This window comes from Hyla sarda, chromosome 12, assembly GCF_029499605.1.
Source record: "Hyla sarda isolate aHylSar1 chromosome 12, aHylSar1.hap1, whole genome shotgun sequence".
In the NCBI taxonomy this organism is placed as follows: Eukaryota; Metazoa; Chordata; class Amphibia; order Anura; family Hylidae; genus Hyla; species Hyla sarda.
In genome coordinates, this window is record NC_079200.1 from 9,961,477 (window position 1) to 9,984,290 (window position 22,814).

The 22,814-nt window shown below is 22.7% G+C and overlaps 1 protein-coding gene across 4 annotated transcripts in view; it reads left to right on the top strand.

The window, feature by feature from the left end:
• Positions 1-22,814, top strand: part of HSD17B1 (hydroxysteroid 17-beta dehydrogenase 1) — a 70,335-nt gene that overhangs the window by 10,951 nt on the left and 36,570 nt on the right. For 2 of the 4 annotated variants that reach the window (XM_056547981.1, XM_056547982.1), the window contains exon 2: positions 309-598. In XM_056547981.1, coding sequence (XP_056403956.1) covers positions 502-598 — 97 coding nt within the window. In that variant the 5' untranslated portion in view covers positions 309-501. Of the gene's footprint in view, positions 1-162; positions 258-308; positions 599-22,814 lie in introns of those variants that run through there. The other 2 variants (XM_056547983.1, XM_056547986.1) reach the window with 2 other exon arrangements.

A 22,814-nucleotide genomic window follows, 5' to 3' on the forward strand; every position in this document is an offset into this window, starting at 1 on the left:
CCACTATATATCCTGATCACTTAGAGATAGCAGCAGTTTAAAGATAGAGCTGGAGGGGAGGCGATCTGGGAGCTAGTAGGAGGGATCTGGCAGGTGTCATCCTGTAGGTAACAGGAAGTCAACTGACATCCTGTTCTAATACATTAAGCACTGGAAAGCTGGGAGGATCAGACTGGTAATCACATGACCTACAGTAATGGAACGCATGGATGCTGCTGTGCTGGAGTAAAACAGATGGGGCTACAGGACTAGTGATGGTGAGTGTTGACAAGACTAAATTGATGCTGATCAATCTTGAATATATAAAGGTTCTGAATATGTAGGAAAGTCTTAGGCATGAGACCTATGTGAAGAAGGAGGAGGAAAGGGCGAATCGAGCGGAGGACCTTGAAGACCCGGCCGTAGACATAACAGAAGAGATTCCAGCACAGACAGATTCCCAACACTTTGCTCAACAGCTCAAAGTTCCCAGAGAGACAAGTTCTAGGTTCTAGGTCCCAGATGGAGAAGAGAGTGGTCCTCATCACGGGGTGCTCCTCAGGGATCGGCCTGGGGTTAGCTGTACGCCTGGCCTCCGACTCTCAACAAAGGTTTAAAGGTAAATTCTAATTACTTTTTTTTCTCTTTTTCTTTTTGTGTGTGTGTGTGTGTGGGGGGGGGGTACATTTATATGGGCACCCGAAGAAATTTTACGTCACTGACCCCAATGGCTGAATCCCCATTTTGTTCACACATGCGCGACCATTAGATGTGTTCTTCAGACTCAGTGGTGGATCCAGAGTCTAGTCTCGGGACGGAAAATAGTATATATTATTACACATAGTATAATGGGGGGGGATGGAGAACGGGCGTTCAATTGCCCCGATGCCCCCTCCCTGGATCCGCCACTTCTCAGACTACTGAGTCTTGTGGGGATAAAGGGTATTCAGCAGTTTGTATTCAGTGAAGATCTGGGTTCTATGTCAGAACTGGACATAAATATAAATGGGTTTGGTATTTTTGTTCCTTAGAATACCGGGCTTTATTGGGAAAGAGAAATTATTATTTTTATTACACTTAATTTTTTTAAATTTATTATTATACTATTATTGTTCCATACTGTACATCTATACTGTACTATTATACTATACTGTATATATATACTGTACTATTATACTATACTGTACATCTATACTGTACTATTATACTATACTGTATATATACTATACTATTGTACTATACTGTATATATATACTATACTATTGTACTATACTGTATATATATACTATACTATTGTACTATACTGTATATATATACTATACTATTGTACTATACTGTACATCTATACTGTACTATTGTACTATACTGTATATATATACTGTACTATTATACTATACTGTACATCTCTACTGTACTATTATACTATACTGTACATCTATACTGTACTTTTATACTATACTATTGTACTATACTGTACATCTATACTGTACTATTATACTATACTGCACATCTATACTGTACTATTATACTATACTGTACATCTATACTGTACTATTATACTATACTGTACATCTATACTGTACTATTATACTATACTGTACATCTATACTATACTATTATACTATACTGTACATCTATACTGTACTATTATACTATACTGCACATCTATACTGTACTATTGTACTATACTGTACATCTATACTATACTATTATACTATACTGTACATCTATACTGTACTATTATACTATACTATACTATTGTACTATACTGTATATATATACTGTACTATTGTACTATACTGTATATATACTATACTATTGTACTATACTGTATATATATACTGTACTATTGTACTATACTGTATATATATACTATACTATTGTACTATACTGTATATATATATACTATACTATTGTACTATACTGTATATATATACTATACTATTGTACTATACTGTACATCTACACTGTACTATTGTACTATACTGTATATATATATACTATACTATTGTACTATACTGTATATATATACTATACTATTGTACTATACTGTATATATACTATACTATTGTACTATACTGTATATATATACTATACTATTGTACTATACTGTATATATATACTATACTATTATACTATACTGTACATCTATACTGTACTATTGTACTATACTGTATATATATACTATACTATTGTACTATACTGTATATATATACTATACTAATATACTATACTGTACATCTATACTGTACTATTGTACTATACTGTATATATATACTATACTATTGTACTATACTGTATATATATACTATACTATTGTACTATACTGTATATATATACTATACTATTATACTATACTGTACATCTATACTGTACTATTGTACTATACTGTATATATATACTATACTATTGTACTATACTGTACATCTATACTATACTATTGTACTATACTGTATATATATATACTATACTATTGTACTATACTGTACATCTATACTATACTATTATACTATACTGTACATATATACTATACTATTATACTATACTGTACATCTATACTATACTATTGTACTATACTGTATATATATACTATACTATTGTACTATACTGTATATATATACTGTAGTATTGTACTATACTGTATATATATACTATACTATTGTACTATACTGTATATAAATACTATACTATTGTACTATACTGTACATCTATACTGTACTATTATACTATACTATTATACTATACTGTACATCAATACTGTACTTTTATACTATACTATTGTACTATACTGTACATCTATACTGTACTATTATACTATACTGTATATATATACTATACTATTGTACTATACTGTATATATACTATACTATTGTACTATACTGTATATATATATACTATACTATTATACTATACTGCACATCTATACTATACTATTATACTATACTGTACATCTATACTATACTATTATACTATACTGTACATCTATACTGTACTATTATACTATACTGTACATCTATACTATACTATTATACTATACTGTACATCTATACTGTACTATTATACTATACTGCACATCTATACTGTACTATTGTACTATACTGTACATCTATACTATACTATTATACTATACTGTACATCTATACTGTACTATTATACTATACTGTACATCTATACTGTACTATTATACTATACTGTACATCTATACTGTACTATTGTACTATACTGTATATATACTATACTATTATACTATACTGTATATATATACTATACTATTGTACTATACTGTATATATATACTGTACTATTGTACTATACTGTATATATACTATACTATTGTACTATACTGTATATATATACTGTACTATTGTACTATACTGTATATATATACTATACTATTGTACTATACTGTATATATATATACTATACTATTGTACTATACTGTATATATATACTATACTATTGTACTATACTGTACATCTATACTGTACTATTGTACTATACTGTATATATATATACTATACTATTGTACTATACTGTATATATATACTATACTATTGTACTATACTGTATATATATACTATACTATTGTACTATACTGTATATATACTCTACTATTGTACTATACTGTATATATATACTATACTATTGTACTATACTGTATATATATACTATACTATTATACTATACTGTACATCTATACTGTACTATTGTACTATACTGTATATATATACTATACTATTGTACTATACTGTATATATATACTATACTATTGTACTATACTGTATATATATACTATACTAATATACTATACTGTACATCTATACTGTACTATTGTACTATACTGTATATATATACTATACTATTGTACTATACTGTATATATATACTATACTATTGTACTATACTGTGTGTATATATATACTATACTATTGTACTATACTGTATATATATACTGTACTATTGTACTATACTGTATATATACTATACTATTGTACTATACTGTATATATATACTGTACTATTGTACTATACTGTATATATATATACTATACTATTGTACTATACTGTATATATATATACTATACTATTGTACTATATTGTACATCTATACTGTACTATTGTACTATACTGTATATATATACTATACTATTGTACTATACTGTACATCTATACTATACTATTGTACTATACTGTATATATATACTGTAGTATTGTACTATACTGTATATATATATACTATACTATTGTACTATACTGTATATATATATACTATACTATTGTACTATACTGTATATATATACTATACTATTGTACTATACTGTATATATATACTATACTATTGTACTATACTGTATATATATACTATACTATTGTACTATACTGTATATATATACTATACTATTGTACTATACTGTATATATATACTATACTATTGTACTATACTGTACATCTATACTATACTATTGTACTATACTGTATATATACTATACTATTGTACTATACTGTATATATATATACTATACTATTGTACTATACTGTATATATATATACTATACTATTGTACTATACTGTGCATCTATACTGTACTATTGTACTATACTGTATATATATATATATATACTATACTATTGTACTATACTGTATATATATACTATACTATTGTACTATACTGTATATATATACTATACTATTGTACTATACTGTATATATACTATACTATTGTACTATACTGTATATCTATACTGTACTATTGTACTATACTGTATATATACTATACTATTGTACTATACTGTATATATATATATACTATTGTACTATACTGTACATCTATACTATACTATTGTACTATACTGTATATATATACTATACTATTGTACTATACTGTATATATATACTATACTATTGTACTATACTGTATATATATACTATACTATTGTACTATACTGTATATATACTATACTATTGTACTATACTGTATATATATATACTATACTATTGTACTATACTGTATATATATACTATACTATTGTACTATACTGTATATATACTCTACTATTGTACTATACTGTATATATATACTATACTATTGTACTATACTGTATATATATACTATACTATTGTACTATACTGTATATATACTCTACTATTGTACTATACTGTATATATATACTGTACTATTATACTATACTGTACATCTATACTGTACTATTATACTATACTGTATATATACTATACTATTGTACTATACTGTATATATATACTATACTATTGTACTATACTGTATATATACTCTACTATTGTACTATACTGTATATATATACTGTACTATTATACTATACTGTACATCTATACTGTACTATTATACTATACTGTATATATACTATACTATTGTACTATACTGTATATATATACTATACTATTGTACTATACTGTATATATATGCTATACTATTGTACTATACTGCACATCTATACTGTACTATTATACTATACTGCACATCTATACTGTACTATTATACTATACTGTACATCTATACTGTACTATTATACTATACTGTACATCTATACTGTACTATTATACTATACTGTACATCTATACTGTACTATTATACTATACTATACTATTGTACTATACTGTGTATATATACTGTACTATTGTACTATACTGTATATATATACTATACTATTGTACTATACTGTATATATATACTGTACTATTGTACTATACTGTATATATATATACTATACTATTGTACTATACTGTATATATATATATATACTATACTATTGTACTATACTGTATATATATACTATACTATTGTACTATACTGTACATCTATACTGTACTGTTGTACTATACTGTATATATATACTATACTATTGTACTATACTGTATATATATACTATACTATTGTACTATACTGTATATATATACTATACTATTGTACTATACTGTACATCTATACTGTACTGTTGTACTATACTGTATATATATACTATACTATTGTACTATACTGTATATATATACTATACTATTGTACTATACTGTATATATATACTGTACTATTGTACTATACTGTATATATATATACTATACTATTGTACTATACTGTATATATATATACTATACTATTGTACTATACTGTATATATATACTATACTATTGTACTATACTGTACATCTATACTATACTATTGTACTATACTGTATATATATACTATACTATTGTACTATACTGTACATCTATACTGTACTATTGTACTATACTGTATATATATACTATACTATTGTACTATACTGTATATATATATACTATACTATTGTACTATACTGTATATATATACTATACTATTGTACTATACTGTATATATATATACTATACTATTGTACTATACTGTATATATATACTATACTATTGTACTATACTGTACATCTATACTATACTATTGTACTATACTGTATATATACTATACTATTGTACTATACTGTATATATATATACTGTACTATTGTACTATACTGTATATATACTATACTATTGTACTATACTGTACATCTATACTATACTGTTGTACTATACTGTATATATACTATACTATTGTACTATACTGTACATCTATACTATACTATTGTACTATACTGTATATATATACTATACTGTTGTACTATACTGTATATATATACTATACTATTGTACTATACTGTATATATATACTGTAGTATTGTACTATACTGTATATATATACTATACTATTGTACTATACTGTACATCTATACTATACTGTTGTACTATACTGTATATATACTATACTATTATACTATACTGTAAATCTATACTGTACTATTATACTATACTGTACATCTATACTATACTATTGTACTATACTGTATATATATATACTATACTATTGTACTATACTGTATATATATACTATACTATTGTACTTTACTGTATATATATATACTATACTATTATACTATACTGTACATCTATACTATACTATTATACTATACTGCACATCTATACTATACTATTGTACTATACTGTACATCTATACTGTACTATTGTACTATACTGTATATATATACTATACTATTATACTATACTGTACATCTATACTATACTATTATACTATACTGTACATCTATACTATACTATTGTACTATACTGTATATATATACTATACTATTGTATTATACTGTATATATACTGTACTATTGTACTATACTGTATATCTATACTATACTATTGTACTATACTGTATATATATACTATACTATTGTACTATACTGTATATACTATACTATTGTACTATACTGTATATATATATACTATACTATTGTACTATACTGTATATATATACTATACTATTGTACTATACTGTACATCTATACTATACTATTGTACTATACTGTACATCTATACTGTACTATTGTACTATACTGTATATATATACTATACTATTGTACTATACTGTATATATATACTATACTATTGTACTATACTGTACATCTATACTGTACTATTATACTATACTGTATATATACTATACTATTGTACTATACTGTACATCTATACTGTACTATTATACTATACTGTATATATATACTATACTATTGTACTATACTGTACATCTATACTGTACTATTATACTATACTGTATATATATACTATACTATTGTACTATACTGTACATCTATACTATACTATTGTACTATACTGTATATATATATACTATACTATTGTACTATACTGTACATCTATACTATACTATTATACTATACTGTACATATATACTATACTATTATACTATACTGTACATCTATACTATACTATTGTACTATACTGTATATATATACTATACTATTGTACTATACTGTATATATATACTGTAGTATTGTACTATACTGTATATATATACTATACTATTGTACTATACTGTATATAAATACTATACTATTGTACTATACTGTACATCTATACTGTACTATTATACTATACTATTATACTATACTGTACATCAATACTGTACTTTTATACTATACTATTGTACTATACTGTACATCTATACTGTACTATTATACTATACTGCACATCTATACTATACTATTATACTATACTGTACATCTATACTGTACTATTATACTATACTGTACATCTATACTGTACTATTATACTATACTGTACATCTATACTATACTATTATACTATACTGTACATCTATACTGTACTATTATACTATACTGCACATCTATACTGTACTATTGTACTATACTGTACATCTATACTATACTATTATACTATACTGTACATCTATACTGTACTATTATACTATACTGCACATCTATACTGTACTATTGTACTATACTGTACATCTATACTATACTATTATACTATACTGTACATATATACTATACTATTATACTATACTGTACATCTATACTATACTATTGTACTATACTGTATATATACTATACTATTATACTATACTGTATATATATACTATACTATTGTACTATACTGTATATATATACTGTACTATTGTACTATACTGTATATATACTATACTATTGTACTATACTGTATATATATACTGTACTATTGTACTATACTGTATATATATACTATACTATTGTACTATACTGTATATATATATACTATACTATTGTACTATACTGTATATATATACTATACTATTGTACTATACTGTACATCTATACTGTACTATTGTACTATACTGTATATATATATACTATACTATTGTACTATACTGTATATATATACTATACTATTGTACTATACTGTATATATATACTATACTATTGTACTATACTGTATATATACTCTACTATTGTACTATACTGTATATATATACTATACTATTGTACTATACTGTATATATATACTATACTATTATACTATACTGTACATCTATACTGTACTATTGTACTATACTGTATATATATACTATACTATTGTACTATACTGTATATATATACTATACTATTGTACTATACTGTATATATATACTATACTAATATACTATACTGTACATCTATACTGTACTATTGTACTATACTGTATATATATACTATACTATTGTACTATACTGTATATATATACTATACTATTGTACTATACTGTGTGTATATATATACTATACTATTGTACTATACTGTATATATATACTGTACTATTGTACTATACTGTATATATACTATACTATTGTACTATACTGTATATATATACTGTACTATTGTACTATACTGTATATATATATACTATACTATTGTACTATACTGTGTATATATATATACTATACTATTGTACTATATTGTACATCTATACTGTACTATTGTACTATACTGTATATATATACTATACTATTGTACTATACTGTACATCTATACTATACTATTGTACTATACTGTATATATATACTGTAGTATTGTACTATACTGTATATATATATACTATACTATTGTACTATACTGTATATATATATACTATACTATTGTACTATACTGTATATATATACTATACTATTGTACTATACTGTATATATATACTATACTATTGTACTATACTGTATATATATACTATACTATTGTACTATACTGTATATATATACTATACTATTGTACTATACTGTATATATATATACTATACTATTGTACTATACTGTACATCTATACTATACTATTGTACTATACTGTATATATACTATACTATTGTACTATACTGTATATATATATATATACTATACTATTGTACTATACTGTATATATATATACTATACTATTGTACTATACTGTGCATCTATACTGTACTATTGTACTATACTGTATATATATATATATACTATACTATTGTACTATACTGTATATATATACTATACTATTGTACTATACTGTATATATATACTATACTATTGTACTATACTGTATATATACTATACTATTGTACTATACTGTATATCTATACTGTACTATTGTACTATACTGTATATATACTATACTATTGTACTATACTGTATATATATATATATACTATTGTACTATACTGTACATCTATACTATACTATTGTACTATACTGTATATATATACTATACTATTGTACTATACTGTATATATATACTATACTATTGTACTATACTGTATATATATACTATACTATTGTACTATACTGTATATATACTATACTATTGTACTATACTGTATATATATATACTATACTATTGTACTATACTGTATATATATACTATACTATTGTACTATACTGTATATATACTCTACTATTGTACTATACTGTATATATATACTATACTATTGTACTATACTGTATATATACTCTACTATTGTACTATACTGTATATATATACTGTACTATTATACTATACTGTACATCTATACTGTACTATTATACTATACTGTATATATACTATACTATTGTACTATACTGTATATATATACTATACTATTGTACTATACTGTATATATATACTATACTATTGTACTATACTGTATATATACTCTACTATTGTACTATACTGTATATATATACTGTACTATTATACTATACTGTACATCTATACTGTACTATTATACTATACTGTATATATACTATACTATTGTACTATACTGTATATATATACTATACTATTGTACTATACTGTATATATATGCTATACTATTGTACTATACTGCACATCTATACTGTACTATTATACTATACTGCACATCTATACTGTACTATTGTACTATACTGTATATATATACTATACTATTATACTATACTGTACATCTATACTGTACTATTATACTATACTGTACATCTATACTGTACTATTATACTATACTGTACATCTATACTGTACTATTATACTATACTATACTATTGTACTATACTGTGTATATATACTGTACTATTGTACTATACTGTATATATATACTATACTATTGTACTATACTGTATATATATACTGTACTATTGTACTATACTGTATATATATATACTATACTATTGTACTATACTGTATATATATATACTATACTATTGTACTATACTGTATATATATACTATACTATTGTACTATACTGTACATCTATACTGTACTGTTGTACTATACTGTATATATATACTATACTATTGTACTATACTGTATATATATACTATACTATTGTACTATACTGTATATATATACTATACTATTGTACTATACTGTACATCTATACTGTACTGTTGTACTATACTGTATATATATACTATACTATTGTACTATACTGTATATATATACTATACTATTGTACTATACTGTATATATATACTGTACTATTGTACTATACTGTATATATATATACTATACTATTGTACTATACTGTATATATATATACTATACTATTGTACTATACTGTATATATATACTATACTATTGTACTATACTGTACATCTATACTATACTATTGTACTATACTGTATATATATACTATACTATTGTACTATACTGTACATCTATACTGTACTATTGTACTATACTGTATATATATACTATACTATTGTACTATACTGTATATATATATACTATACTATTGTACTATACTGTATATATATATACTATACTATTGTACTATACTGTGCATCTATACTGTACTATTGTACTATACTGTATATATATATATATACTATACTATTGTACTATACTGTATATATATACTATACTATTGTACTATACTGTATATATATACTGTACTATTATACTATACTGTATATATATACTATACTATTGTACTATACTGTATATATATATACTATACTATTGTACTATACTGTATATATATACTATACTATTGTACTATACTGTACATCTATACTATACTATTGTACTATACTGTATATATACTATACTATTGTACTATACTGTATATATATATATACTGTACTATTGTACTATACTGTATATATACTATACTATTGTACTATACTGTACATCTATACTATACTGTTGTACTATACTGTATATATACTATACTATTGTACTATACTGTACATCTATACTATACTATTGTACTATACTGTATATATATACTATACTGTTGTACTATACTGTATATATATACTATACTATTGTACTATACTGTATATATATACTGTAGTATTGTACTATACTGTATATATATACTATACTATTGTACTATACTGTACATCTATACTATACTGTTGTACTATACTGTATATATACTATACTATTATACTATACTGTAAATCTATACTGTACTATTATACTATACTGTACATCTATACTATACTATTGTACTATACTGTATATATATATACTATACTATTGTACTATACTGTACATCTATACTATACTATTATACTATACTGTACATATATACTATACTATTATACTATACTGTACATCTATACTATACTATTGTACTATACTGTATATATATACTATACTATTGTACTATACTGTATATATATACTGTAGTATTGTACTATACTGTATATATATACTATACTATTGTACTATACTGTACATCTATACTATACTGTTGTACTATACTGTATATATACTATACTATTATACTATACTGTAAATCTATACTGTACTATTATACTATACTGTACATCTATACTATACTATTGTACTATACTGTATATATATATACTATACTATTGTACTATACTGTATATATATACTATACTATTGTACTTTACTGTATATATATATACTATACTATTATACTATACTGTACATCTATACTATACTATTATACTATACTGCACATCTATACTATACTATTGTACTATACTGTACATCTATACTATACTATTATACTATACTGTACATATATACTATACTATTGTACTATACTGTATATATATACTATACTATTATACTATACTGTACATCTATACTATACTATTGTACTATACTGTATATATATACTATACTATTGTATTATACTGTATATATACTGTACTATTGTACTATACTGTATATCTATACTATACTATTGTACTATACTGTATATATATATACTATACTATTGTACTATACTGTATATACTATACTATTGTACTATACTGTATATATATATACTATACTATTGTACTATACTGTATATATATACTATACTATTGTACTATACTGTACATCTATACTATACTATTGTACTATACTGTACATCTATACTGTACTATTGTACTATACTGTATATATATACTATACTATTGTACTATACTGTATATATATACTATACTATTGTACTATACTGTACATCTATACTGTACTATTATACTATACTGTATATATACTATACTATTGTACTATACTGTACATCTATACTGTACTATTATACTATACTGTATATATATACTATACTATTGTACTATACTGTACATCTATACTGTACTATTATACTATACTGTATATATATACTATACTATTGTACTATACTGTACATCTATACTATACTATTATACTATACTATACTATACTATTGTACTATACTGTATATATATTCTATACTATTATACTATACTGTACATCTATACTGTACTATTATACTATACTGTATATATATACTATACTATTATACTATACTGTATATATATACTATACTATTGTACTATACTGTATATATATACTATTGTACTATACTGTGTATATATATACTATTGTACTATACTGTATATATATACTATACTATTGTACTATACTGTGTGTATATATATACTATACTATTGTACTATACTGTATATATATACTGTACTATTGTACTATACTGTATATATACTATACTATTGTACTATACTGTATATATATACTGTACTATTGTACTATACTGTATATATATATACTATACTATTGTACTATACTGTATATATATATACTATACTATTGTACTATATTGTACATCTATACTGTACTATTGTACTATACTGTATATATATACTATACTATTGTACTATACTGTACATCTATACTATACTATTGTACTATACTGTATATATATACTGTAGTATTGTACTATACTGTATATATATATACTATACTATTGTACTATACTGTATATATATATACTATACTATTGTACTATACTGTATATATATACTATACTATTGTACTATACTGTATATATATACTATACTATTGTACTATACTGTATATATATACTATACTATTGTACTATACTGTATATATATACTATACTATTGTACTATACTGTATATATATACTATACTATTGTACTATACTGTACATCTATACTATACTATTGTACTATACTGTATATATATATACTATACTATTGTACTATACTGTATATATATATTTACTATACTATTGTACTATACTGTGCATCTATACTGTACTATTGTACTATACTGTATATATATATATATATATACTATACTATTGTACTATACTGTATATATATACTATACTATTGTACTATACTGTATATATATACTATACCATTGTACTATACTGTATATATACTATACTATTGTACTATACTGTATATCTATACTGTACTATTGTACTATACTGTATATATACTATACTATTGTACTATACTGTATATATATATATACTATTGTACTATACTGTACATCTATACTATACTATTGTACTATACTGTATATATATACTATACTATTGTACTATACTGTATATATATACTATACTATTGTACTATACTGTATATATATACTATACTATTGTACTATACTGTATATATATACTATACTATTGTACTATACTGTATATATATACTATACTATTGTACTATACTGTATATATATACTATACTATTGTACTATACTGTATATATATATACTATACTATTGTACTATACTGTACATCTATACTATACTATTGTACTATACTGTATATATACTATACTATTGTACTATACTGTATATATATATATATACTATACTATTGTACTATACTGTATATATATATACTATACTATTGTACTATACTGTGCATCTATACTGTACTATTGTACTATACTGTATATATATATATATACTATACTATTGTACTATACTGTATATATATACTATACTATTGTACTATACTGTATATATATACTATACTATTGTACTATACTGTATATATACTATACTATTGTACTATACTGTATATCTATACTGTACTATTGTACTATACTGTATATATACTATACTATTGTACTATACTGTATATATATATATATACTATTGTACTATACTGTACATCTATACTATACTATTGTACTATACTGTATATATATACTATACTATTGTACTATACTGTATATATATACTATACTATTGTACTATACTGTATATATATACTATACTATTGTACTATACTGTATATATACTATACTATTGTACTATACTGTATATATATATACTATACTATTGTACTATACTGTATATATATACTATACTATTGTACTATACTGTATATATACTCTACTATTGTACTATACTGTATATATATACTATACTATTGTACTATACTGTATATATACTCTACTATTGTACTATACTGTATATATATACTGTACTATTATACTATACTGTACATCTATACTGTACTATTATACTATACTGTATATATACTATACTATTGTACTATACTGTATATATATACTATACTATTGTACTATACTGTATATATATACTATACTATTGTACTATACTGTATATATACTATACTATTGTACTATACTGTATATATATACTGTACTATTATACTATACTGTACATCTATACTGTACTATTATACTATACTGTATATATACTATACTATTGTACTATACTGTATATATATACTATACTATTGTACTATACTGTATATATATGCTATACTATTGTACTATACTGCACATCTATACTGTACTATTATACTATACTGCACATCTATACTGTACTATTGTACTATACTGTATATATATACTATACTATTATACTATACTGTACATCTATACTGTACTATTATACTATACTGTACATCTATACTGTACTATTATACTATACTGTACATCTATACTGTACTATTATACTATACTATACTATTGTACTATACTGTGTATATATACTGTACTATTGTACTATACTGTATATATATACTATACTATTGTACTATACTGTATATATATACTGTACTATTGTACTATACTGTATATATATATACTATACTATTGTACTATACTGTATATATATATACTATACTATTGTACTATACTGTATATATATACTATACTATTGTACTATACTGTACATCTATACTGTACTGTTGTACTATACTGTATATATATACTATACTATTGTACTATACTGTATATATATACTATACTATTGTACTATACTGTATATATATACTATACTATTGTACTATACTGTACATCTATACTGTACTGTTGTACTATACTGTATATATATACTATACTATTGTACTATACTGTATATATATATTACTATTGTACTATACTGTATATATATACTGTACTATTGTACTATACTGTATATATATATACTATACTATTGTACTATACTGTATATATATATACTATACTATTGTACTATACTGTATATATATACTATACTATTGTACTATACTGTACATCTATACTATACTATTGTACTATACTGTATATATATACTATACTATTGTACTATACTGTACATCTATACTGTACTATTGTACTATACTGTATATATATACTATACTATTGTACTATACTGTATATATATATACTATACTATTGTACTATATTGTACATCTATACTGTACTATTGTACTATACTGTATATATATACTATACTATTGTACTATACTGTACATCTATACTATACTATTGTACTATACTGTATATATATACTGTAGTATTGTACTATACTGTATATATATATACTATACTATTGTACTATACTGTATATATATATACTATACTATTGTACTATACTGTATATATATACTATACTATTGTACTATACTGTATATATATACTATACTATTGTACTATACTGTATATATATACTATACTATTGTACTATACTGTACATCTATACTATACTATTGTACTATACTGTATATATATATACTATACTATTGTACTATACTGTATATATATATACTATACTATTGTACTATACTGTGCATCTATACTGTACTATTGTACTATACTGTATATATATATATATATATATACTATACTATTGTACTATACTGTATATATATACTATACTATTGTACTATACTGTATATATATACTATACCATTGTACTATACTGTATATATACTATACTATTGTACTATACTGTATATCTATACTGTACTATTGTACTATACTGTATATATACTATACTATTGTACTATACTGTATATATATATATATATACTATTGTACTATACTGTACATCTATACTATACTATTGTACTATACTGTATATATATACTATACTATTGTACTATACTGTATATATATACTATACTATTGTACTATACTGTATATATATACTATACTATTGTACTATACTGTATATATATACTATACTATTGTACTATACTGTATATATATACTATACTATTGTACTATACTGTATATATATACTATACTATTGTACTATACTGTATATATATATACTATACTATTGTACTATACTGTACATCTATACTATACTATTGTACTATACTGTATATATACTATACTATTGTACTATACTGTATATATATATATATACTATACTATTGTACTATACTGTATATATATATACTATACTATTGTACTATACTGTGCATCTATACTGTACTATTGTACTATACTGTATATATATATATATACTATACTATTGTACTATACTGTATATATATACTATACTATTGTACTATACTGTATATATATACTATACTATTGTACTATACTGTATATATACTATACTATTGTACTATACTGTATATCTATACTGTACTATTGTACTATACTGTATATATACTATACTATTGTACTATACTGTATATATATATATATACTATTGTACTATACTGTACATCTATACTATACTATTGTACTATACTGTATATATATACTATACTATTGTACTATACTGTATATATATACTATACTATTGTACTATACTGTATATATATACTATACTATTGTACTATACTGTATATATACTATACTATTGTACTATACTGTATATATATATACTATACTATTGTACTATACTGTATATATATACTATACTATTGTACTATACTGTATATATACTCTACTATTGTACTATACTGTATATATATACTATACTATTGTACTATACTGTATATATACTCTACTATTGTACTATACTGTATATATATACTGTACTATTATACTATACTGTACATCTATACTGTACTATTATACTATACTGTATATATACTATACTATTGTACTATACTGTATATATATACTATACTATTGTACTATACTGTATATATATACTATACTATTGTACTATACTGTATATATACTATACTATTGTACTATACTGTATATATATACTGTACTATTATACTATACTGTACATCTATACTGTACTATTATACTATACTGTATATATACTATACTATTGTACTATACTGTATATATATACTATACTATTGTACTATACTGTATATATATGCTATACTATTGTACTATACTGCACATCTATACTGTACTATTATACTATACTGCACATCTATACTGTACTATTGTACTATACTGTATATATATACTATACTATTATACTATACTGTACATCTATATTGTACTATTATACTATACTGTACATCTATACTGTACTATTATACTATACTGTACATCTATACTGTACTATTATACTATACTATACTATTGTACTATACTGTGTATATATACTGTACTATTGTACTATACTGTATATATATACTATACTATTGTACTATACTGTATATATATACTGTACTATTGTACTATACTGTATATATATATACTATACTATTGTACTATACTGTATATATATATACTATACTATTGTACTATACTGTATATATATACTATACTATTGTACTATACTGTACATCTATACTGTACTGTTGTACTATACTGTATATATATACTATACTATTGTACTATACTGTATATATATACTATACTATTGTACTATACTGTATATATATACTATACTATTGTACTATACTGTACATCTATACTGTACTGTTGTACTATACTGTATATATATACTATACTATTGTACTATACTGTATATATATATATTACTATTGTACTATACTGTATATATATACTGTACTATTGTACTATACTGTATATATATATACTATACTATTGTACTATACTGTATATATATATACTATACTATTGTACTATACTGTATATATATACTATACTATTGTACTATACTGTACATCTATACTATACTATTGTACTATACTGTATATATATACTATACTATTGTACTATACTGTACATCTATACTGTACTATTGTACTATACTGTATATATATACTATACTATTGTACTATACTGTATATATATATACTATACTATTGTACTATACTGTATATATATACTATACTATTGTACTATACTGTATATATATATACTATACTATTGTACTATACTGTATATATATACTATACTATTGTACTATACTGTACATCTATACTATACTATTGTACTATACTGTATATATACTATACTATTGTACTATACTGTATATATATATACTGTACTATTGTACTATACTGTATATATACTATACTATTGTACTATACTGTACATCTATACTATACTGTTGTACTATACTGTATATATACTATACTATTGTACTATACTGTACATCTATACTATACTATTGTACTATACTGTATATATATATTATACTGTTGTACTATACTGTATATATATACTATACTATTGTACTATACTGTATATATATACTGTAGTATTGTACTATACTGTATATATATACTATACTATTGTACTATACTGTACATCTATACTATACTGTTGTACTATACTGTATATATACTATACTATTATACTATACTGTAAATCTATACTGTACTATTATACTATACTGTACATCTATACTATACTATTGTACTATACTGTATATATATATACTATACTATTGTACTATACTGTACATCTATACTATACTATTATACTATACTGTACATATATACTATACTATTATACTATACTGTACATCTATACTATACTATTGTACTATACTGTATATATATACTATACTATTGTACTATACTGTATATATATACTGTAGTATTGTACTATACTGTATATATATACTATACTATTGTACTATACTGTACATCTATACTATACTGTTGTACTATACTGTATATATACTATACTATTATACTATACTGTAAATCTATACTGTACTATTATACTATACTGTACATCTATACTATACTATTGTACTATACTGTATATATATATACTATACTATTGTACTATACTGTATATATATACTATACTATTGTACTTTACTGTATATATATATACTATACTATTATACTATACTGTACATCTATACTATACTATTGTACTATACTGTACATCTATACTATACTGTTGTACTATACTGTATATATACTATACTATTATACTATACTGTAAATCTATACTGTACTATTATACTATACTGTACATCTATACTATACTATTGTACTATACTGTATATATATATACTATACTATTGTACTATACTGTATATATATACTATACTATTGTACTTTACTGTATATATATATACTATACTATTATACTATACTGCACATCTATACTATACTATTGTACTATACTGTACATCTATACTATACTATTATACTATACTGTACATATATACTATACTATTGTACTATACTGTATATATATACTATACTATTATACTATACTGTACATCTATACTATACTATTGTACTATACTGTATATATATACTATACTATTGTATTATACTGTATATATACTGTACTATTGTACTATACTGTATATCTATACTATACTATTGTACTATACTGTATATATATATACTATACTATTGTACTATACTGTATATACTATACTATTGTACTATACTGTATATATATATACTATACTATTGTACTATACTGTATATATATACTATACTATTGTACTATACTGTACATCTATACTATACTATTGTACTATACTGTACATCTATACTGTACTATTGTACTATACTGTATATATATACTATACTATTGTACTATACTGTATATATATACTATACTATTGTACTATACTGTACATCTATACTGTACTATTATACTATACTGTATATATACTATACTATTGTACTATACTGTACATCTATACTGTACTATTATACTATACTGTATATATATACTATACTATTGTACTATACTGTACATCTATACTGTACTATTATACTATACTGTATATATATACTATACTATTGTACTATACTGTACATCTATACTATACTATTATACTATACTATACTATACTATTGTACTATACTGTATATATATTCTATACTATTATACTATACTGTATATATATACTATACTATTATACTATACTGTATATATATACTATTGTACTATACTGTATATATATACTATTGTACTATACTGTGTATATATATACTATTGTACTATACTGTATATATATACTATACTATTGTACTATACTGTGTGTATATATATACTATACTATTGTACGATACTGTACATCTATACTATACTATTGTACTATACTGTATATATATACTATACTGTTGTACTATACTGTATATATATACTATACTATTGTACTATACTGTATATATACTCTACTATTGTACTATACTGTATATATATACTGTACTATTGTACTATACTGTATATATATACTGTACTATTGTACTATACTGTATATATATACTGTACTATTGTACTATACTGTATATATACTATACTATTGTACTATACTGTATATATATACTGTACTATTGTACTATACTGTATATATATATACTATACTATTGTACTATACTGTATATATATATACTATACTATTGTACTATATTGTACATCTATACTGTACTATTGTACTATACTGTATATATATACTATACTATTGTACTATACTGTACATCTATACTATACTATTGTACTATACTGTATATATATACTGTAGTATTGTACTATACTGTATATATATATACTATACTATTGTACTATACTGTATATATATATACTATACTATTGTACTATACTGTATATATATACTATACTATTGTACTATACTGTATATATATACTATACTATTGTACTATACTGTATATATATACTATACTATTGTACTATACTGTATATATATACTATACTATTGTACTATACTGTATATATATACTATACTATTGTACTATACTGTACATCTATACTATACTATTGTACTATACTGTATATATACTATACTATTGTACTATACTGTATATATATATATATACTATACTATTGTACTATACTGTATATATATATACTATACTATTGTACTATACTGTGCATCTATACTGTACTATTGTACTATACTGTATATATATATATATACTATACTATTGTACTATACTGTATATATATACTATACTATTGTACTATACTGTATATATATACTATACTATTGTACTATACTGTATATATACTATACTATTGTACTATACTGTATATCTATACTGTACTATTGTACTATACTGTATATATACTATACTATTGTACTATACTGTATATATATATATATACTATTGTACTATA